Source organism: Conger conger, chromosome 10 (assembly GCF_963514075.1).
Source record: "Conger conger chromosome 10, fConCon1.1, whole genome shotgun sequence".
NCBI classification, from domain to species: domain Eukaryota; kingdom Metazoa; phylum Chordata; class Actinopteri; order Anguilliformes; family Congridae; genus Conger; species Conger conger.
In genome coordinates this window covers 2,310,896-2,335,222 of record NC_083769.1, presented here as the reverse complement: position 1 = coordinate 2,335,222, position 24,327 = coordinate 2,310,896, and the positions used below count along the sequence as shown (strand labels likewise).

At 42.9% G+C, this 24,327-nt stretch overlaps 3 protein-coding genes across 3 annotated transcripts in view; 2 read left to right on the top strand and 1 right to left on the bottom strand.

The window, feature by feature from the left end:
* Positions 1-1,255: 1,255 nt before the first annotated feature.
* tomm6 (translocase of outer mitochondrial membrane 6 homolog (yeast)) lies at positions 1,256-6,820 on the top strand. The gene is made up of 3 exons (XM_061257184.1): positions 1,256-1,492; positions 5,651-5,769; positions 6,273-6,820. Exons 1-2 carry the CDS (start codon positions 1,392-1,394, stop codon positions 5,745-5,747), a joined length of 198 nt encoding a protein of 65 aa, XP_061113168.1. The 5' UTR covers positions 1,256-1,391; the 3' UTR covers positions 5,748-5,769; positions 6,273-6,820.
* Positions 6,821-7,178: 358 nt separating this feature from the next.
* c10h1orf74 (chromosome 10 C1orf74 homolog) lies at positions 7,179-8,707 on the bottom strand. Its single transcript, XM_061257182.1, has 2 exons — positions 8,580-8,707; positions 7,179-8,452 (listed from the first exon to the last, which is right to left on the bottom strand). The coding sequence occupies exon 2, from the start codon at positions 8,409-8,411 to the stop codon at positions 7,617-7,619; it is 795 nt and encodes a 264-aa protein (XP_061113166.1). The 5' UTR covers positions 8,412-8,452; positions 8,580-8,707; the 3' UTR covers positions 7,179-7,616.
* Positions 8,668-24,327, top strand: part of fam50a (family with sequence similarity 50 member A) — a 28,983-nt gene continuing 13,323 nt past the window's right edge. The window contains exons 1-5 of the mRNA XM_061257181.1: positions 8,668-8,945; positions 9,613-9,697; positions 19,357-19,456; positions 23,046-23,200; positions 23,525-23,601. Of these exons, the coding sequence (XP_061113165.1) occupies positions 8,835-8,945; positions 9,613-9,697; positions 19,357-19,456; positions 23,046-23,200; positions 23,525-23,601 (528 nt within the window). The 5' untranslated portion in view covers positions 8,668-8,834. The remainder of the gene's footprint in view (positions 8,946-9,612; positions 9,698-19,356; positions 19,457-23,045; positions 23,201-23,524; positions 23,602-24,327) is intronic.

Genomic DNA, 24,327 nt, shown 5'->3' with positions numbered 1-24,327 from the left:
GCACTTTAATAGTGATACTGAGTTAGTTTATATCGATTGTTGAGACACTTTTCCTGAAAATATACAACGTGTAAGCACAAAAAACAAAATGGTTATTCAACTTTATTAAAAAAAGCAAATTACATATATTCAAATGGAATATTTCACAAAAATGCTAATTGCTGAAATATGCTAGGATGGAGATCCTCTGTCTAGCAGAACTGTAAATGTCTGGACGAATTGCAGAATTTCATTTTAATCCCTGTTGGAGTGTGGTCATATATTAACTGTATTTTTGAAGAGCTTTTTGAAGAGCTTTTACTTTGAAATAGAATATTTCGCAAATATGCTACTTGCTGAAATATGCTCAGAGGAAGGTCCTCTGTCTCGCGGAAGGAGGAAATGTTTAGTGGAAATACAGAATTTAATTTTACTCCCAGTTGGAATGTGGTCATATATTAACTGCATATGATTTTTGATGAGCTTTTCCTCTGAAGCGGAATATTTCACAAACTGGAATATTGCTTCTTACTGAAATATACCAGGAGGAGGAGAATTTAATTTGAACACCAGTTAGAATGTGGTCATAAATTGACCATGAATTATTTTTTGTCAACAGTATTACACTGAAACTGCAACCATGACCCCAGTGAGCTAAACTGAAAGTTCACAATCATTTAACACTTTTCAGCAACAATCCTTGCAATTTTCTCTCATTTTATAATGTACATTTCAAATGTTCACATGGAAAGCACTGATATTAAACATATTAAACTTCAATTATCAGTTGAAAACACACACATACAGTCTTTACAGGTCACGCAAGAGTTGTTTTAATTATTGCTTTTATTCAGTAATCACAGCTTATCTCACATAAAAGTTTTTCACACTAATAACGTTTTTGCACCGCATACAGGGGTAGACGTAGACAGATATAAAAATGTGGATTAGCAATGTGGCATTTATTTGCATGTGTTATTATCTGTGTAAGTAGTTTCTTGAAGAACATTGATCAGCATCGTTGTGTAGCATTAAATAGTTACTTGAGGTAGTCGGAACGAGTTTCTGGCTGAGCTTCCACATAGTCAAGTGTTTATAAATGATACGAAACTAAAATCAGAAATAATAATAGCTAACATATTACTACTACCCTAGGCTACATATCGCACCAACTAGTTCACGTTGTCTGAATATACTGTTTTTTAAATTACAAATTAATTACGGATTATGTAGTTTACTAGTTAGTAAATAGTGAGCCATTTTGGACACAGCCTAAATCAGTCTATACTCCAGATCAGTGTGTGACGGTAATGCATCCTTTGCTGTTTCACCGCCGTTGTACAATACCGAAGAAGAAGACTATCACGCAAGGTTAGCGAGGTTCCAGTTTAGCTTCATTTTCCTTGCGAAATATGGGTGGAGTGGGTAAGAAGCCAACAGCGGGCCCCTCTGGTGTCAAGGATTGGATCTCCACTGCGTGCCGCTTTGCCATGGATCGGAATGATTTCAGGAGGTAACTCTTTAAAACAGGTTTGCTGTTATCCGTCTGTCCAGGGGGAAGTTTATTTTCTCATGTGGCTAACGTTCGCTAACTCAGGCCCTGTGGCCGGGCTATGGCTAGCCCATTGATTTCGCTTCAATATGAAAGCCAGTCTGGTAGGGTTAGCTTCTTGATTCACACGTGTGTATGCATTTTAGCTAACTTCGCTACATTTTGACCAGATGCTCAGTTGCGCCTTCACGTTGAGGTCATGTCAAACATTTTATTTCGTAAACTCTTCATCGGCTTCCCAGTTCAATTACCAAATTAATTAATTTACCAAGTCAGGTGGTACTAGCGAACTATGGATTAACAGTAAGTAGGCTAGCTGGAAGTTTTGTAGTGCAGAATATTTTGTATTTATTAGTTGTATGGATAAATGGCTATCAGACCGAGGAACGAACGCATCGGTATCCTTTGTTTGCGCCACTAAAATGGCAAGCTACACAAGGTTCTGTGATATTACTGTAGCCTAGCTAGCTATGTTATCGGTACCAATCGACCTCGCCTACCTCGTTAGCTAGTCCTAGATTGATAAACCATATTTCTTTTATCTAATTAATTTGCAATGGATATCTATATATTGTAGTGGGATTACGTATTTTTCAGTTTGCAAGCTAGCTAGGTGTTGAAGAATCGACTGGTCTTTCCTTTGACCCCATTCATTCAGTGTACGCACCTTGCGGATAAAGGGTGATTTGTGTCAGAACGAAAGCCCTCTGAATTTTCTTACTGTATCTGGCAAGTCTCAACGGTAAGAAGTTTGCTACTCCGCCGCACATCAAATGAGTTTCAGCTGCACAAAAATAAAAGGCAGGATTACTTTATGGGGGGTACAAAATTGGATAGTGCTCAAGTTGAAAAAGACTTAATAGTAATAGTTGACCAAAGCCTTCCAGGTTCTAGTCAATGTATGGAGCAGTAAAAAAATAAATAATAATAATAAGTCCAAGGATGTTTTACTCACATTATACAATACTCTTAGACCACACATGAAGTACGGTGTGCAGTTCTGGGGACCGCACGATAAGAAAGATGTAGAGGCACTGGAAAAGGTTCAGAGAAGAGTGACCAGATTGATTCCATGTATAAAATATAGGAGTTAAGAGGATAGATTGAAAATTCTTAATATCTTTAAGCTTAGTAAAAGGAGACAGAGATTTGATTGAGGTTTTTAAATTCATTAAAGGGAAGTGAATTATAGGCGATTCTTCAGGGTGACTTTGATTAGCAGAACGAGAGGGCACAAATGGAAATCTGCAAAGGATAAGTTCCGTACAGATATTAGGAAGTATTTTTTTCACACATCGAATGGTCAATAAAAATTAAGATCATGCTAATGACCTAGGTCATGAAATAATTAGGAATAGAAGTTTGGCCAAAATGGATTGGATATGGTGCGCGCCTATTCTGGATATTACATTACATTACATTACATTATTGGCATTTGGCAGACGCTCTTATCCAGAGCGACGTACAACAAAGTGCATACCCATAACCAGGGATAAGTTCGCTGAAAGACCCTAGAGGTAAGTACAATTTCAACTGCTACCTGTACAACAAAGATAAGGACAAGGGCCATTTTTTTTTTTTTTTTTTTTTTTGAACAAACAAACAAACAAACAGAGCAAAAGTCACCAAAGTTAACTATCCAAACACTGCTTACCTAGCCAACTAAAATACTGATACACAAGTCACAGAGACAACAATTAAGGTTCACAGGGAGGTAGGGAGGGATGGGGAGAGGTGCTGTTTGAAGAGGTGTGTCTTCAGCTTGCGCTTGAAGGTGGGGAGGGATTATATAGTTCTGACCTCAACGGGGAGTTCGTTCCACCACCGTGGAGCCAGAACAGACAGTAGTCGTGAGCGTGAGGTGGAGGTTCTGAGAGGGGGAGGTGCCAAGCGGCCTGTGGAGGCTGAACGAAGAGGTCTGGCAGGGGTGTAGGGTCTGATGATTTTTTGCAGATAAGCTGGGGAAGACCCTTTAACTGCTTGGAAGGCTAGCACCAATGTTTTGAATTTGATGCGAGCCATGACAGGCAGCCAGTGGAGGGAAGTAAGCAGGGGGGTGACGTGTGAGTATTTGGGAAGGTTGAAGACCGGACGAGCTGCTGCATTCTGGATGAGTTGGAGGGGTCTGATGGCAGACGCTGGGAGGCCAGCCAAGAGGGAATTGCAGTAGTCCAGGCGGGACAGAACCATCGCTTGGACCAGGAGCTGGGTCGAGTAGGGGGTGAGAAAGGGGCGGATTCTCCGTATGTTGTATAGGAAGAACCTGCAAGACCGGGTCACCGCCGCAATGTTCTCGGAAAGGGACAGTCTGCTGTCCATCACCACGCCGAGGTTCCTTGCACTGGGTGACGGCGTGAGTGTGGTATCCCCGAGGGAAATGGAGAGATCCAGATGGGGAGAGGTATTAGCAGGGATGAATATCATTTCAGTTTTACCTGGGTTGAGCTTTAGATGGTGGTTGTCCATCCAGCTCTGGATGTCCCTCAGGCAAGCAGAGATACGGGCTGAAACCTGCGTATCAGACGGCGGGAACGAGACGAAGAGTTGGGTATCGTCCGCATAGCAGTGGTAGGATAGCCCATGTGCAGTGATCACAGGGCCAAGGGAGCGAGTGTAGAGAGAAAAAAGAAGCGGGCCAAGGACTGAGCCCTGGGGAACTCCTGTGGCGAGGGGCCGAGGTGTCGATACCGAACCAGCCCAGGCAACCTGGAAGGAACGACCAGAGAGGTAGGACTCAATCCAGTCCAGGGCTGTGCCACAGATGCCCGTTGCTGACAGGGCAGACAGGAGGATGGAGTGATCCACAGTGTCGAAGGCAGCAGAGAGATCTAGAAGAATGAGGACAGAGGAGAGGGAGGCTGCTCGTGCGGCATGAAGTGACTCACTGACGGAGAGGAGCGCAGTCTCTGTCGAGTGGCCCGATCTGAAGCCAGACTGATGGGGGTCTAGCAGGTTGTTGTTAGAAAAGAAGGAAGAAAGTTGAGTAGAAGCGGCTCGTTCTATAGTTTTAGACTAGCTAGTTCCTCCTTTGGCCTGCAGCCCTGCATAGTGTGCTGCAGGATCCAGTTTGGACAAGTGGCCTTGTCTTGTCGCACACCTGGGGTGGGTCCGATTCCACTTTAACATATTCCCTTCCCTTGAGGGAGGTATTTCCTGACTAAATCAAACTAAACAAATGCTCTGCAAGGAACCCAACCGAACCCCACTTGGCATGGTGGGATTCCCCCTTGAAGCAAGGGAAGGGAACATCAGGTAGAAAGCATAAAATGTAGAATTGAACACAGCCTTGATCTATCCCTGTAGAGTTTTGGGATTGTAATATAGAACTGGGGCAGCTTGCAAAGGGGGTGTGTATGAGGACCCTTTTCTGTATGTACAGTACTGAGGAAAAGTCTTAGACACCCCTTTTTATACCATTTTTTTGTTTACTACATTAGTGTCTCAGTAGAAAATAGCATATTTTACATTTCCAAACATTCATTTTCCAAAAGATGAAATGTTACAGTAAGTGTTAACCTAAAGTAATCAAACATTTTTCAGATAAAAACTTGATTGAGGCTGTCTGGGATTACCTGGAGAGCCAGAAGCAAGTGAGAGTCAAAGTCTGCAGAAGAACTGTAGCAAGATCTCCAATGTCCAATTTACCAGCCGATTTTGTTATAAAACTGCTGGACACTGTACCTAAGAGAATTGATGCAGTTTTAAAGACTGCATCAGTTCAAGGGTCATCAAGGGTGGTTACAACAAATACTGATTTGATTTTGTTTTAACCGTTCATAATACATTTTTTGATATTTCCATGACATTATTTTTTAAAGCATTTTTTCTTAATGGAATTTTTTTACATGTGCCTAAGACTTGGATGGAACTACATTATTGCAAATATTAAGTATTTGCTGTACAAGATTATTGATTTAGAGTGCAATTAACGGTAAAAGACTCCCAATTTCTGTGGATTATTGCCTCACCCAATTCAGAATGATGTTCCGTACAGAAAAGGAGTAGCAGAGCTAGCAAAACCAAAAAATATTATAAATAAATAAAAAATAGTACTTGTATTTACTCCGATTTGTTCTAATAAGTAACCAATTACCTGCAAATTGTTTTCTACCCCTACAGGAACCTGTTGGTGAATTTGGGTCTGTTTGCAGCAGGTGTTTGGGTGGCAAGGAATTTATCTGACTTTGATTTGATGTCTCCTCAACCAGTCGCCTAATGACAGCTCAAGACTGTATGCTGTGAGTACATGGTACTATCCCAATATGTCAGAGAATATTGCAGCTAGGCGGCATGGATGGTGCAGTGGGTAGCACTGCCGCCTCACAGCAAGGAGGTCCTGGGTTTGAATCCCCGTCGGCCAGGGCCTCTCTGTGCGGAGTTTGCATGGGTTTCCTCCGGGTACTCTGGTTTCCTCCCCCAGTCCAAAGACATGCAGGTTAGGCTGATTGGAGAGTCTAAATTGCCCATAGGTATGAGTGTGTGAGTGAATGGTGTGTGTGCCCTGCGATGGACTGGCGACCTGTCCAGGGTGTATTCCTGCCTTTCGCCCAATGTATGCTGGGATAGGCTCCAGCCCCCCTGCGACCCTGTTCAGGATAAGTGGGTTAGGATAATGAATGAATGAATATTGCAGCTATGTGGTAGCTGTTCCCAGACTCATTGCAAAAAGAAGAAAAAAGAAAAATGATGGTTAAATATCTGAGTGTACAATAATTTATCTTCTCGTCCTGTATGTTTTCAGGTGTTTGTGACCAGAATTCTACACCACAGCTGCTGACAGTCATGGGACCCCAACCGTAAATGCTGTGTATATGGAATTGAAGACACCCACTAAATCAGGAGTCACCAACCCTGTTGCTGGAGATCTACGTCCTGAAGGTTCCCAGTTCAACCTAAATTTGGTGGACCTGATTCTACGAATTAGCAGCTCAATGAGATCTGAAGCTGTTGAATAGGTGCACTTTGTTAGGGCTGGAGTGAAAACCTATAGGAGGGTATAGATCTCCAGGAACAGGGTTGGTGACCACTGCAATAAATATTTTTATTTTTTTTAATTTATCTTTTGCAAACAGTCTCCTTGTTGGCAATGACTCATTTGCTACACACAACTGGTTTCTCATTTTCACTTAATTTATAAATTTACAAAAGAAACGTGTAAAACAAAATAAAGTGAGTCATCCATGCTGTGCACCTTGCTTGTGCAGGTTTAGCCATAGCTGTTCATCTTTTGCTCAAAGTAGGGCTTTTGCATTTTCTGAAATAACCAATAAAACTGACTTTCATATCATACATGACTGTTCTCCTCTTCTAAGGTCATTTCGCTCAGTTCAAATAAAAGTATTAAAATACAAATAAAAAATGTCCCCATATATTCATATTTGCAGCAAACAATGATTTAGATTTTATAATTATTCATCACTAATTTCATGACTTATAGTGTACTGTGATTCAGCTTTAGGACAAAATCTGCATTACGGGTTGATCCTTAAGTTGGGAGCAGCAAACAGAAAATGGCATTGAAGTTCAGTCTAAATGGACGACTCGGGCAACACTTCTGGATGTACATATCTCACCTGACTGACTGAGTTGGCATGTCACATTCTGGCTCATTTAAGGGACAAGCAGTGGAGAGATGAACAAAGAAATCTCAAGACCATAAAGTTTACATTTATTTGTACAGCAGGACAAAGATGTACAATTGCACAATAGAGCACCAGAGCTGATTGTATGATTGTTATGATTCTAATTGCTCTGTGAAGGTCATTAGAAATCCAAGGTGACAGTGACCCATAAATTGGATCCAAATACTGAGTGAGTATTGTAAAGGGCATGGATCCCATTAAAGTGAACTAATTTGTTTCTCAATCATCATTAAAGTGCTAAACACCGATGTATGCACTGGAATGACAAGGACAAAACATTGAAAAATATTGTCTCAAACAGTGGAATTTGCAACACCCTATTTAAAGTATCTCAATGGATTACCTGGGTGAATGTTTCTGTAACACAGCCAGAAGTTCTGGCTGAGACATTAGGTAATTATTCCCTAAAATAATTGTTCTGAAATATTTGGACATGAAGTTGATCAGAGGGACACGGACGGCAAACAGACCATTTCTGTGGAAACCGTAAGTGCCGAGAAGACGGACTGTTGACCGAATCGCTCTTGCAGTTTTTCTGTCCACTTGTCCAATAAAGGCCTCGTCTCTGGTATCAGTAGCTGAGGGACACTGAAGGATGAGAATGTGTTACTGTAACCCCCGGCAACAGTATCCCAGGAAGCTGTTGCCTTTGTGACCACCAGCGGCACCATGGTGAGGCAGTTCTCAAAGCTACTCTTCTGCTGAAACCAGTAGGTGGCAGGGAAGCCCAGGAGAATCCCAAACACAGAGCACAAATTCCATCCGACACACAGCTGCTGTCCTACTGCAGGGACCACAAGGCTGTCCCTCGGCAATGTTCGCAAAGTACACAGAATTCCCTGTATTGGTTCCTCAATGCCACTGTATTCCACGCTCGCCAGGGCGGGTTGGTCCCTAGATTTCGACACGTCTATGACGGCAACATTCTTCTTCAGAAGCAGCTCTTCCAAGTGCTGGACAATCAGGTCTAGGTTGATAATAAGGACATTATCGTCGATTGTAACTATGCGGAGTGCATCTGTAACGAGACCCAATGCTCGCAGCTTGTCAAGGTATCGCTGTACCTGATCTGGTCCTGCCGAGTTAGTGTCATACACCATTGCAGGCTTCAGACCTGAATCGACAGCTAAGACTTGGACAGCAAGGTTCAAACACAAAGACACCGACAAGAATTTCTTCTTTCCTGATGTCAAAAACTGTCTCGCGGCAGCAACAAAGCACTCTGGGGTTGCCATCATTGACACCAGCACACATCGGCCCACGACCCAAAGAACTGCATCTGTACAAGTAGAACGGGGGAGGTTGCGTTAGTTGTAGACCACCAACCAAAAACATTATAGTAGTAGCTAAATAACGGCGTAAATACATTCTATATGCTAAAGAATGAGACAAAATGCACACGATACCTGCCGGGCACAGACTGTCCTTTTCACCACGATGAGAATACAATTCCAGCAAGCCGGAATCAGAAGTGTCGAGCAATCAGTAGAGGCGGGTGGAGAATGCAATGACGACATTCGCCTGCGACTTGTTGGGTTACGTTGACGGTGGAGTGCGCATGTGTATGGTTTGGCCTGAACAGTGAGGTCTGTTTTCGCGACTTCAACTTTTGTTTTTCCATAATTTTGAGCGTTTGGAAGTTTGTTTCGAACAGACACGCTATGGCTCAGTATAAGGGAGCAGCCAGCGAAGCTGGAAGAGCGATGCAACTGATGAAAAAGCGAGAAAAAGAGCGAGAACAGCTGGAGCAACTCAAACAAAAAATTGCCGAGGTAACGTTAGCTAACGTTAGCCGACTCTTGTTAAATTGACAGTTAAATTCTTGTTTCTTTAGAAAAATCTTCGTTAGTTTAGCATGTAAAATAGAATCCAATGTTGATTTTCTAAATTGAGGAAATGTATGAGCACTAGCTAATGTTAGTTAGCTGAAGGAGAATACCCAGTGTATTCAGCCAGTCGACCAGTCATAAGTTTGTATGTTAAATATGAATACCTAGTGTGTTCAGTCCATCGATCAGAAAATGTAGGTGAGGGAGTGACACGACACTTTCCTCTCAGCCTCATTAGGATGTATCTTGTTTGTACTATCAGTATCAACACGTGACTGTCAAGATGTGAAACTATCATCCAAAACTAGCATGCAGTTGGGCCATCCAGCTCAAGTAGTAACTAGTGCTCAGTACAGTGAACACTACGGCTGAAGCCCTTCCTTTTTGGGTGACACCAAGGCCAACGGTCACCATGCCGTCGACTTCACCTCTGTCACACAGGGCATCAGGGATTGGTGCTTCAGCTAGAGGCACCCAACCAGCAAACCTGTTTGATATATTGTAGTTTTTATAATCTCCCTGTGATATTCCACGTATTAACTCTTAAACGGTGCAGCTTCGGTTGGGCTCTTGTTGTCTCTGAGTGGAGAATATCCTGTCTGTTTTCTAGGACAATATGGTGAAGTCCAACATCGATAAGAAGTTTTCTGCCCATTATGATGCTGTGGAAGCGGAACTGAAGTCCAGCACTGTGGGTAAGCAGCTCTTTAATTATCCATGCAGCAGATCCTCTCCTACAATACTATAAAGGTTTTCCTCATTGTAAAGGCATTGTGTTTGTTTGTCGCTGGTACTGAGTGGTTGAGCAGTAACCCTGAAGCCCTGGCAGACTTATGCCCTCCTTCCCTGCAACCCTGCTCTGCAGACCCCCTGTGATTGACAGCTTGTTACAGAGGTTAGACTCTTAGGCAGGGACACACGACAGAGCCGCGGGAAGTCTGAGAACAGAGCGGTCTGGTGTGCTCTGGTAGGGAGTGATCTGTCCGAACTCACTGACCATGTTCACACTGCCCTACCTTCTCATTTGCATTCTTTGCCTCAGTGAATGCGAAGCATCATTTAGCCTATAGGGCATGTATTGGACTATAGGCAATATAATCAATTAAGGTATAAGATATAAGCACAGTATAAGGGCTGTTGATGCGGTCCATACAGAAGCACAACTCACAAATCGCTGCTGGAGACTCGTTCTGATTATCCACCTGGGCACACGCATGCAGGTTCTAATAGCATAGGCTATGCTACTGGCAATCAGTTAATGTTTTGAGAGTGCTACTCTTTCTCAGTCCCAGTGCTTTCTTTTTGCCAAACTAACACTGCAAAGTCAGGGTCCATTAAAGTTGTTTATATCTTTTCAAACTACTTGTTAATCTAGTTTTACAAGCAGTTTGTAAATCGCATCACGTGGATACACTCCCTATCATATTCCGCAGAAGTCCTGGGAGGCAACTGCAGAATTGACCTTTATTTTTGGAGTAAAAGTTTGCAAATACAAACTGGCAGCCTTACTAATATTAGTAAACTCTAGTATTGTGCTGAATAACTATGGCATGCATGCCTAGATCTGCTAAGTGCTGGTGGCACTTATAGGCAAAAAAACAACAACAGACAAGTGGGCTGCTTGTATGGGCTCTGTTTAAGCACTCAGAACCAGCCTGTCTTCGGCTTCTCCATGCCCCTTCCCCCATGTCAGGACACTGCTGGCTGCTCATTCACTTGATGGGAAAAACAGTTTTTTTTTGGTCCCATGGCTGCTGCAAGGGCCGACCACAGCCGAGGACACACGCACACACCAGGACACACCAGGACACACGCACACACCAGGACACACCAGGACACACGCACACACCAGGACACACCAGGACACACGCACACACCAGGACACACGCACACACCAGGACACACGCACACACCAGGACACACGCACACACCAGGACACACCAGGACTCACCAGGACACCAGGACTCACCAGGACACCAGGACTCACCAGGACACACGCACACACCAGGACACACGCACACACCAGGACACACGCACACACCAGGACTCACCAGGACACACGCACACACCAGGACACACGCACACACCAGGACTCACCAGGACACACGCACTCACCAGGACACACGCACACACCAGGACTCACCAGGACACACGCACTCACCAGGACACACGCACACACCAGGACACACGCACTCACCAGGACACACGCACACACCAGGACACACGCACACACCAGGACACACGCACACACCAGGACTCACCAGGACACCAGGACTCACCAGGACACACGCACTCACCAGGACACACGCACACACCAGGACACACGCACACACCAGGACACACGCACACACCAGGACACACGCACACACCAGGACACCAGGACTCACCAGGACACACGCACACACCAGGACATACCAGGACACACGCACACACCAGGACACACGCACACACCAGGACACACGCACACACCAGGACACCAGGACACACCAGGACACACGCACACACCAGGACTCACCAGGACACACGCACTCACCAGGACTCACCAGGACACACGCACACACCAGGACACACGCACTCACCAGGACACACGCACACACCAGGACACACGCACACACCAGGACACACGCACACACCAGGACACACGCACTCACCAGGACACACGCACTCACCAGGACACACGCACACACCAGGACACACGCACACACCAGGACTCACCAGGACACCAGGACTCACCAGGACACACGCACTCACCAGGACACACGCACACACCAGGACACACGCACACACCAGGACACACGCACACACCAGGACTCACCAGGACACCAGGACTCACCAGGACACACGCACACACCAGGACACACCAGGACACACGCACACACCAGGACACACGCACACACCAGGACACACGCACACACCAGGACACACGCACACACCAGGACACAAGCACTCACCAGGACACACACACTCACCAGGACACACGCACACACCAGGACACACGCACTCACCAGGACACACGCACTCACCAGGACACACGCACTCACCAGGACACACGCACACACCAGGACACACGCACTCACCAGGACACACGCACACACCAGGACTCACCAGGACACCAGGACTCACCAGGACACACGCACACACCAGGACACACCAGGACACACGCACACACCAGGACACACGCACACACCAGGACACACGCACACACCAGGACACACGCACTCACCAGGACACACGCACTCACCAGGACACACGCACAAACCAGGACACACGCACACACCAGGACACACGCACACACCAGGACACACGCACTCACCAGGACACACGCACACACCAGGACACACGCACTCACCAGGACACACGCACTCACCAGGACACACGCACACACCAGGACTCACCAGGACACACGCACTCACCAGGACACACGCACTCACCAGGACACACGCACACACCAGGACACACGCACTCACCAGGACACACGCACACACCAGGACACACGCACACACCAGGACACACGCACACACCAGGACACACGCACACACCAGGACTCACCAGGACACCAGGACTCACCAGGACACACGCACACACCAGGACACACGCACTCACCAGGACACACGCACACACCAGGACACACGCACACACCAGGACTCACCAGGACACCAGGACTCACCAGGACACACGCACACACCAGGACACACCAGGACACACGCACACACCAGGACACACGCACACACCAGGACACACGCACACACCAGGACACACGCACACACCAGGACACACGCACACACCAGGACACACGCACTCACCAGGCAGACTGTTCTCCAAGGGTCAGCCAACGCTGATGGTCGGCTTGGTGTATTCCCTGCTTGACAGTGTCTACTCTATGTTTCTTACAAGAATTTTTGCCCAATACATTTCTTGTGAGACTGATTACATGTCATTGAGGGCCTACCATGTTCAATAATAATAGTTATTGCTAAATAATAATAATATTTTTATTATTCTTATTATTATTATTCTTATTATTATTATTATTATTATTATTTCATAAATTTGGGTGCGAGCAGCATGGCACTCGGCAGTCACTGGCAGATCGATATGTCCCAACAGACACGCTGGACCCTGCCATTAACCTAGGGACCAGTCTGACAGACCAGTGCTTTGAGCAATATGAGAATAAAATGTAAGAGGTTGAATGAATGAGGCGCATGGCCTACTGAATATGGAGTGTTTGACTGCATGCTATATCCCCACAAACTGGCCAGTGCTTTTAAATACTGATTGTAGGGGGCATCAACCTGAACAGTTTGCCCAATTTGCATTAGTTTTCCAAATCCAAAATTGCAATGTATTCCTTGAATAGGATTCATGCAGCTTCACAGCTTGGATACAAAAACTGCCCTAGTTTATACATTTCTTAACCGATTGACCATTCAAATTTTGTATCATTCAGAATGACATGCCTGATAAGTTGATGTGCGTTGCAATGCTATGATTAAAATCGAGAATTCATGAAGGAAATTAGCAAAATGTATGCATTGCAAACAACGAAACTTCCTGTAGTTTCTACATTTCTTGCCCCATTCAAATTCTATTTAATTCAGAATGACCTTCAGACAAGAAGATATCAGTTGCATATTTTAATGAAAAAGCGTTCACTAGTTACAGCTGATTTAGTAAAATTTGCCACGCCTACAAACATTTATTGATGCCTGGCGACCATTTTGTCATGAAATGTCAAAGTCTTTGTCATTCTTTTTGTATGTCAGACTGTTTCGATTCTTTTAATACCTATTTGGTGAAGGTGGGTTCAACTCAGTGACCAGTGTATGAAAGTAGGTTTTGCAAATGAGTAAAAATTGCAGAAAATCTAAATGGCTGGCAGTGTTGCTTCTTGAGGCAAATTTGTTCGGCTGGAGGATGTACTTCAAATGATGTATCGTACTCATTTTCCATTAATCACAGCCAATGATACACTCTTTGAAACCTGTAAATTTGCTATAGTGCCCCCTAATGGCTGATTACAAATTTTACGCATTCCTAGCAAGTCTAGAGGTCAATAAATCATGATGATTGGCCATTTCTAAGTCTGTCAAATGGCAGCCATGTTTTTCCTTGGAAGGACCTATAGCAACTTTTAAACAGATGGAGTCAAGAACATTTCAACATGATTGGTCAAATGGTTCAAGAGATAGAGGCATTTAGACATTTTTGATTGTTATAGCGCCACCTATAGGTGCAGTGATGCCAGATTTGGGGGACGTCCACGTTCGCATATATCTACCTATTTCGTTAGGATTGGACAATAAGTGCTTGCAGTTTTAGTCAAATTGGCCACGCCCATACACATATCATTTATCACCGGAGGCAGAATTTTTGACAAACTTTCTTTATGTACCTTTGAAAGAGAAGCGTCCCCTGAACATAAAAGTGTTCATGGAGATTAAAATAGCAAAAAAAAAAAGAATTTCATCATAAGCGCACCACACACTGATCTTATGCCAGGACTAGGGCTGGAGGTAAAGATGAAGAGGATGGCCCAGTAGAGGAACTACACAAGCTGGAACAGCAAGTCAGGAAGTTGTTTGAAAGTAAGAAAGAAGCTGAAGGGGGACAGGGGTGTACATGAGCATCTGACCAAAAGAACACCCACATTGTCAGACATGCTCGCATCCTAAGGAAACAAAACAAGATACGAGCAACATGAACACGAAACTGCAAAGTGATGATACGGCTAAATGGAACACCCGAAGAAGCCAAAACAGTTATGATAAGAGAACTCAAAGAATTAGACCAAGACAGATAAGGAACTATAAACTCTTGCCTGCTTGTGCTGATGCCATGGATTATTTCTTTATGGAGAGGTCGTTGATTCGGATTGTGTGGGGAGCATTTGCAGGTGAGAAAGGTGAGGAATTGGAACGGATGAGGGGAGCTTGGTGTGGATTGTTTGTGGCTGTGTGGGGAATGAGGATTCTTTTGCACAGACAAAATGGGAACTGTGAAGACTTGAACTATAAAAACAAATGACAGATCGTGATAGGGACTATTCGTTCCCGTTCACAGACAAGGAGGAGTCTAGAGATATAGGTAATGATTGTGTGGGTGATAATTTACGCAGACGATATCGTAAAAATGAAAATTTGAACATGAATTGTATGAGATTGAAAATTATATTGACCCGGAAAACCACTTTTATAATAACATCAAAAACAATTGTGAGTACTATACAGATGAACAATTCAACAATAATGTGAAAAATGTGACTAAACGCACACCTACATAAGCATCAATACACACAGCACACAGGTACATAAACACGGGAAAGAACTGGCTTTTACCACTGCATTTACCTGCTTGTCAAACTTGAAGGCGGAGCCGAATATCACACCAAGGTTTCTAACATAGGGTTTCACAAGAGTGGACAGGTTGCCTAGGCTGTTGGAGATCAATTTGATGGAGTCAGGGGGGCCGAATAGGACAATTTCGGTCTTGCTTTCATTCAGCTGCAGGAAGTTTTGTGCGATCCAAAACTTGATTTCCTCAAGGCAGTCCATGAGACTGTTTAGATTGCATTGGTCGTTTGGTTTCAGGGGGAGCTAAAGCTGTGTGTCATCTGCATAGCAATGGAAGGAAATGTTGTACTTTTGAATAATTTTACCAAGGGGAAGCATGTAAAGAGAACAGAATGGGACCGAGGTTGGAACCCTGTGGGATCCCGCAGGAGAGACTAGCTGGGGGAGAGGAGAAATCGCCAAAGTTGACAGAGAAACTTCTATTGCTAAGGTAGGATGTGAACCAGGACAAGGCAGTGCCACCAACACCAACCCCGTACTGGAGACGGTTAATTAAAATGTCATGATCCACTGTGTCAAACGCTGTGCTGAGGTCAAGAAGAATCAGGACGGCACAGTCACCGGAATCGATAGAGAAGAGCATTGGACACTTTCAGCAAGGCAGACTCTGTACTATGGTGGACCCTAAAACCTGACTGAAATCTTTTGAAGATGTTATTTTTGTGTAGGTAGGGCAGCAGTTGACAGAGAATGACCTTTTCAAGAACCTTTGACAAAAATGGAAGAGATTGGTCTGTAGTTACTAGGTGAGGTGGGGTCTAATTTTTTTTTTTTCAGGATGGGCTGGACCACTGCATGCTTGTAGCAGGTTGGAACACTGCCAGTGGCCAGAGAGCTGTTAATTGTAGAAAGGATGCTAGGACCAGCTACGTCCATGACAGCCTTCAGGAGAGCAGTGGGGACAATATCAAGGGTGCAGGTTGCAGATTTCAGAGAAGAAACAGTCTCTGTAAGGGAGGGTAGCGTAACAAATAACATAGTTAATAGTTAGTACTCAATAGGACCTTGGAATTATGAGAGTTGTTGGAGATGAGGTCAGAAAAGTATGTTTTAACTGCTTCCTGATATTTTAGAAGATTGTCCCTCAGAATTTTAATGTTAATTTAAAGGTTATTATACTTCCACTTCTGCTCTGCCCTTCTGCACTCCCTCCTTAGGGATCTGGTGGTGCCAGGGCAAACCTTTAGGTTTAGGCTTTTTCAATTTAAGGGGGGCAACAGAATCCAGAATAGAGGAGCACGTGGTGTTAAATAAGGAGATAAGTTCCTCAGTACTGAGATGGGGAGGAGAAGCCTCAACAGTGCAGGTATTGGGAGCAGCTATGAGGGCCTTGGAGAACTTACTGGCAGTCGAAGAGTTAATGTAGCGAGAGCAGCGTACAGGGAGATGAGATTTAGTAGGTGAGAAAGGCAGAATTGAATCAAATACAACAGCACTATGCTCAGACAGACAAGCATCAATTATTTCCATATTATAAATCAGAAAACCAAATGATAAGACTAGATCGAGTGTATGGCCTGGCTTAAAAGATTCAACTAGATGCATAAATTCAATAACAAGAGGCTTAGAGGGACAGCAAAATGAATACTAAAATCACCAAGAATCAGGACTGTATCAAAGTTGGGCATGGTATTTGAAAGAAAGTCCGCAAATTGTGAAATAAACTCTTTATGTATTCTTGGCAGACGATACACCAGAGGTATTAAAATTGCATTGTCCAGGCCTACTTTAATTAACTGCACCTCAAAGCTGGTAAAATGATCAGAGTCCGGAGGGTCTTGGTGTGCTAAAAAAGTTAGTCATCAGGACATAGTTCAACAAGTGGAGCAAGCTCACCAACATTAAGCCAAGTTTCCATCTCCAGCAAGAAATCCAATCCATGGACGGTAAAAAAGTCATTAAGAATAAAAGTCTTATTGGATAGAGATCTTGCATTGCATCTTACATCATGTAAAAACAAAAATGTTTGCAATATTATTTAAAACTAAAGATATCTTGAATCAGAACTCACTATATATATATATTGTATTGTTCTCTAATAGGTCCATGCATTACCTACTGTGTGGAGCTATGGGGAAACACATAGAAGACCAACACTAGTCCAGTTTTCATGCTACAGAAGAAAGCTATAAAAATTGTAAATCGAGCTGATTATTATGAACCAAACAACAAATTATTTCTTGACTATAATGCTTAAAAGCTAGTTGTTCTTAAAACTACACAGATAATGTACAAAGCACAAAATAATATGCTTCCTAACTGTATTCAGAGGCTGTTGTTGTTTGAAATTTATGAATTTAGGGGAGTAGTTATGTTTTAAAAAACAAGAGTGAGGACAAATATAAAGAATAGGTGTATATCTGTGAATGTGGTTAACTTGTGGAATATTTGTGACAAGGAATTAAAAATGTGTCATACGCTTTTACAAATTTTTAAAATAAGGTGTTTTGAACTTTGGTTTTTGTTTCTATCATGTTTAGTTTTTTGTAAGCCTAGTAGTGAAAGGGTTGAATACAGTCATGGACAAAAGTATTGTTCTGTCAGATAATGCTCAGTTTCTCCCAGAGAATTGTTGCAATTACAAATGTTTTGGTTTTAATATCTTTATTTGTTTGGCTTGCAATGAAAAAACCCCCAAAAAATAGACAAAAATCCAAATCAGATATAATTTTACACCTAAATCAAAAAAGGGCCGGACAAAAGTATTGGCACCCTCAACTTAATATTTGGTAGCACAGCTTTAGAAAAAATAACTGAAAACAATCGCTTCCTGTAACCATCAATGAGTTTCCTACACCTCTCTACTGGAATTTTGGACTACTCTTCTTTTGCCAACTGCTCCAGGTCACTCAGATTTGAAGGGTGCCTTCTCCAAACTGCTTTTTTGAGATCTCTCCACAGATGTTCTATGGGATTTAGATCTGGACTCTGGCCACTTCAGAACTCTCCAGCGCTTTCCCTCAAACCATTTCTGAGTGCTTTAAAGTGTGCTTTGGGTCATTGTCCTGCTGGAAGACCCATGACCTGTGACAGAGACCCAGCTTTCTGACACTGCGCTCCAAAATTCTTTGGTAGTCTTCAGATTTCATGATGCCATGCACACAGTCAAAGAGTCCAGTGCCAGAGGCAGCAAAGCAACCGCAAAACATCCTGGAACCTCCACCATATTTGACTGTAGGGACTGTGTTCTTTTCTTTAAAGGCCTCATTTTGTCTTCTGTAAACATTGCGTTGATATCCTTTACCAAAAAGCTCTACTTTAGTCTCATCTGTCCAGTGACCTTTGGTATGCATTATTGTACATTGGTTGACAACATATACCATAAAATGGTCGGGCAACTGAATGTAAATTATTTCCAATGGTTATGAACAGTTATGAACCAGGCATTAAACATCAGCTTGTTGAGTATTATAAGAAATCAGGTTTTTATTATCATAAATCAGTCCGCATCTGTCTTACAACCGTAGCTTTTCAACGACACGTTGTCACAGGAGCTATGATAGTGGCTGCGTTCGTTTATTTGCTGTCTTGATTGTGTGGAACGATGGGGTTTTGGAGAAATGGCTGCTGATGTCAAGTTGGCTAACGTTTGCTATCTTGAGCGCACGTCTGGGCTCAACACTGATTAGAACATATTCATTTTTTTCTGTTCGCCACGAATGTTAGCTAACCGATAAAAGGTAGTGCATGGGTGATGGGGAAAACACAGAGAGAACAAAAGTTGACAATTATTTGCCTATTATAATACATTTTAATCAATGTAATATTTGTTCTTAAAATAAATCACAGGTTAGCAACAAATCAGCTAGCTGGCATTGATGGCATCCATTTGTACTAAAATGCTGTTGGTGGGGAACTAACTGGATGGTAATTTTAAATCGTTCAACAGTTTGCTGCAAACATAGTTGGGCGTGAACATTTGCTATCTGAAACGCATGTCTGGTGTTAATGTCTTTGTTCAACCTTACAGTGTTTGGCTGGATTTGTTCTTTCCGCTACAGGTCTGGTTACCCTCAATGACATGAAAGCCAAGCAGGAGGCCCTGGTGAAGGAGAGGGAGAAGCAGCTGGCCAAGAAAGAACAGTCAAAAGAACTCCAGCTGTGAGTCACGTTAGGCTGTTATGTCAGGTGGCATTTAAGATGAAGTGCTGCGGCTTTTTAAAATATCAATACAACACATTGCATTACTTTGTATTGAAAACAATTGCTTGAAATTTTATTTTTAATATAAATTGTAAATTGTACTTTGTTTGGAGTTACTTTCAAACATATGGGAAAACTACAGTACTGTGCAGAAGTCTTAGGCACCGTAGACTTTATTATACAGATGCTTATTTTTTTGTGTGTGTTAAGAAAAGAACACATTTGAGATTTCAGTTTTAACACCGAATGGTGGTCACAAAAAATATTGATTCAGTTTTTAACTATTCTGCCAAATTACTAAAATGTAATGTAAAATGTATAGTATGTTTATTTAGGATCTTTCACTGAATAATTTTTGAAAGAATCTTATCTGCACAGAATGTTATACAGGTGCCTAAGACTTTTGCACTGTAGTGTATATAGTTTTATTTCATGACATTTTCTCATGTTGCAATGCTTTTTTATGAAAGGCGGACTATACAGAAATGTCTTTCCTTGCTTTGTCTCTTTCCACACAGGCCATTTAGCTACCTGTTTAACTGACATTATTCCTGTCTGTATGTAGTTAGCAAAGTTTATGCTAGTGCTAACACCAGATTTCTGTCTGGCTTAGGCTGATTGCAGTATTCTGTAGCATAAACATGCATATTCACAAATGCATCTATTCATTATCACTTTTTTTTATCAGACATCTCAAGTGTTCTGAAAGTCTGGGAGTCTTTTAGATAGAGCTCACTGTTCAGGAGAGAGAGAGAGAGAGAGAGAGAGAGAGAGAGAGAGAGAGAGAGAGAGAGAGAGAGAGAGAGAGGAGAGAGAGAGAGAGAGAGAGAGAGAGAGAGTGAGAGTGAGAGTGAGAGTGAGAGTGAGAGTGAGAGTGAGAGTGAGAGTGAGAGTGAGAGAGTGAGTGGTTTTTAGAATAACAAAGTGAGTGAGTGAGTGAGTGAGTGAGTGAGTGAGTGAGTGAGTGAGTGAGTGAGTGAGTGAGTGAGTGAGTGAGTGAGTGAGTGAGTGAGTGAGTGAGTGAGTGAGTGAGTGAGTGGTTTTTAGAATAACAAATACAGACAGCAAGGTATTGGGACAGAAGTGAACACGTACACAGGTTACCAGTCTATCATAGTAATGACTGAGCATGTTTGTTTTATAATACACTATGCCTGTAATCTTTATTGTGAAATGATTGGTACCCCTAACAACTGAATTGAATTGCCTTTATTGTCATTGTAAATTTATACAATTAAATTATTATTGCCACTCTTTGTGGTGCAGTTTCAAAAAGAAACACAGAAGGTACAGATGATAATTGACCATCACAAGTCTGGCAATAGGTACAAAAAATACATAAACTGTTTAACGTACAATGTAGGACTGTAAGGGCAATAATATATTTACAGCACAAAATCTGTAGTTTGCCAAATGTGAATGAATTATGACTGGAAGAGAGTGCAGTGGTCAGATGAGACCAAAACTGAATGTTTTGGCCATACACACCATCAAAAGAGGCATGCATTCAAGGAGAAGCACCTCATACCTACTGCCAAATGTGGAGTGCCAGTGGGTACTATTTAACATCATTGGCACAATTAATTCAACAAAGTACCTGGAGATTTTGCCAGAAAATCTGGTTATCTGTTAGGAAGCTGTGACTTGGTCCCCTGTGGATTGACCTCAAGCATACATCAAAATCCATGCAGAAATAGCTGAGTAAAAACAACAACCATGTTCTTCAATGGCCAGCTCAGTCTCTAGACTTAAATCCCATCAAAAACCTGTGGTCTGAACTGAAGACCCAAGGATATCAATGATTCGGAAAAGTTCTGCATGGAGGAATGGTCAAAAATACCTCCAAATGTGGAGAAATCGTGGAAAGTAAAAGAATTTCCATAATTTAATTGAAAAAGTGAAACTTTCTTATATTCTAGGTTCATTATCCATAAAGTTAAATATTTCAACCCTTTTTTTGTTTTAATCTTGATAATTACGGCTTACAGCAAAATCCACAAAATTTCTAATACGGAAATGTCGACCTTCTGAAAAGTATGCTCATTTATATGTATGTTCAGTTGACTGGAAGGGAAAAGTGAAGTAGGAAAAGGTGCACAAGCAACAGGGATGACTGCAGCCTTGAGAGGATTGTCAAACAAAGCCGATTCAAGAACTTCACTGAGTGGACTGAGGCTGGAGTCAGTGCGTCAAGAGCTACCACACACAAATGTGTCCAGGAAATGGGCTACAAGTGTCGCATTCTTAGTGTCAAGCCACTCCTGAACCAGAGACAGCGTCAGAAGTGTCTTACCTGGGCAAGGACCCAGAGTCTGGAGGTAGAGTGGAGAGTCACAGAATCCAAGTTGCTTGAAGTCCAGTGTGAAGTTTCCACAGTCAGTGATGATTTGGGGTGCCGTATCATCTGCTGGTGTTTTATCAAGTCCAGAGTCAACGCTGCCGTCTGCCAGGAGACTTTAGAGAACTTCATGCTTCCGTCTGCTGACAAGCTTTATGGAGAAGCTGATTTCCTTTTCCAGCAGGACTTGGCACCTGCTCACAGTGCAAAACTTCTAGTAACTGGTTTGCTGGCCATGGTATTACTGTACTTGATTGGCCAGCAAACGGAGCCCCGACCAAGTATTGTTGCTGTACTCAGTCTTACCATGGTGTATGACTTCTGAAATTAAACTGTCTTCAGCAACCTCACCTTGGAGGTCTGGAGTTTGGCTGTTCCTCACCCCAGTTTTAACCCTCCTACACGGCTGTTTCTGTGTCAGTTAATGATTGTGTTTCAACCTACATATAAAATAGATGACCATTAGCTCCTGTTTGGTATAATTGGTTAATCACACACCTGACTATATGCCTTCAAAATCCCTAACTTTGTGCAAGGGTACCTAGAAGAATTGAGCCTGGTTTGAAGGCAAAGGGTGGTCACACCAAATACTGATTTGAAATTGATTTTGAAAGCATTCTTACTTTTTTCACACTTGCCTAAAACGTTTGCACAGTACTATGTATATATGTATGTATATCTGGTTTTCATTTTAATCATTATCAAAGCACACTACTTTACACATGATGCAAAGTAAAGTTTTTGTCTATCCTTATGAAGGGTTCCAATAATTCTGGAGCTCACTGTGTTTTTTGTAATTAATGAAAAATGTATTAAATGTACTATTTTGTGTGTATGATGTATTATGGTGAGATATAGGCCGACATTGGCTCAGGTGGTAAGAGCAGTCATCTGGCAGTCGGAGGGTTGCCGGTTTGATTCCCGCCGAAGTGTGTCGAAGTGTCTGTTGGCAAAACACCTAACCCCTAAATGCTCCCGATGAGCTGGTTGGTACCTTTGCATGGCAGCCAATCGCCGTTGGTGTGTGAGTGCGTGTATGAATGGATGAATGCGAAGCATCATTTGTACAGCACTTTGGATAAAGGTGCTATATAAATTGCCAACCATTTACCATGGTTGACTTTGATATTTTACTCTGGTATTGTGAGTGATGCCGATCCCATGATTAGCAGGTGCCGACACAACACCGCACTCTTCTTTTCACTGCAGGAAGCTGGAGAAGCAGAAAGAAAGGAAGAGGAAGGAGGAGGGAAAGAGAAAGATTGCCAGCCTTTCTTTTAACCCTGAAGACGAAGATGAAGATGATGATGAGGAGGAGGAGGTGGAGGATGATGATGACAGGCTGGATGATGAAGAGGAGGACTGTGAGTGCTTCCCCCAGTTTGCAAGGAACCTAGTGATGCTAGATGGCTAGTTAGCAGACATGAAACCAAGAAAAGTTTGTACATAATTTGGAGTATACTGCTGACTTAATGCCAATCATGGGTCATTCTGTAAGACTGTAACCAATCATGCTGTTCTACGGTACTGCAGCCAATTGCATGCCATTCTGCAACACTTCAGAAATTCATTCACTGTTTTGCACGGATGCCAGCCAATGTCTGGACCATAGAGTGAATATGCTCATATAATTGTGAAGACAAGCAAGGCCTTTGTAGCGGTGTGGTAATGTCACCATATTTTTACAGATATCCCAATGAAGAAGAAGAAACTGGGGAAGAATCCCGATGTGGACACCAGCTTCCTGCCTGACAGGGACCGAGAGGTCAGTCATCCTAAACCCATCAGTTATCTCTGCATCAGTTATCTCTGCAGCTGTGCCATTGTACAGCCGTGGTGCGCTCTATGGATTTGTCTCAAATTGCGCACTTGTGGTACTACAATGCATTAAAAGTAAAATACTTGGTATACAAGAACATCAAATCTGTTAATCTGAGACGCACTTGGACCATAACAAGAAACGCGTCCGGTCCAGGTTAGACTAGCAGCAGTGACTGACAGCAAAGTTGCGGCAGAAAAAACTTATTTGTTACACTGATTTGTGGTGAAAAGATGTTTTTATTGTTTATCGGTAAGCCGATGAATGTTAAGGTTAAGATGAGAGGGGATGTGATATTTGTGGCTAATGTTAGTCATCTCCAGCCAGTGACATTAGCTAACATATGCAGTTTTGTCCCCTCAACACAGCTGCATTGTATTTTGTGCGAGACACCTTACATTCCCTTATTATCATTTTTTATTTTATTTTATTTTTTTTGCCAACCCCGGTCCTCGGTGTGCAACTGCATCAAACCGATTCCTGCATCAAGGTCTGTCAGCACAGAAAATCCAATGACTACTGTAACGGAAAGTGTGTTTGGGACTTGATCACATGGCCGTTAATGTCCACACTTGATTTACACACTTACTAGTCCGCCGCAAGTCGACAGTTTCAGACGTGGCCTGTGAGCATGAGCATGAGGAAGTCACGCATTCCTCCTGCTTCCCGCTG

Excerpts from the sequence above, each read along its gene's own strand:
- tomm6 (XM_061257184.1), top strand. The coding sequence starts at position 1,392 with ATGGGTGGAGTGGGTAAGAAGCCAACAGCGGGCCCCTCTGGTGTCAAG. Across the intron at positions 1,493-5,650 it reads GATCGGAATGATTTCAGGAG|GAACCTGTTGGTGAATTTGG; the intron begins GTAACTCTTTAA and ends CTACCCCTACAG.
- c10h1orf74 (XM_061257182.1), bottom strand. The coding sequence starts at position 8,411 with ATGATGGCAACCCCAGAGTGCTTTGTTGCTGCCGCGAGACAGTTTTTG.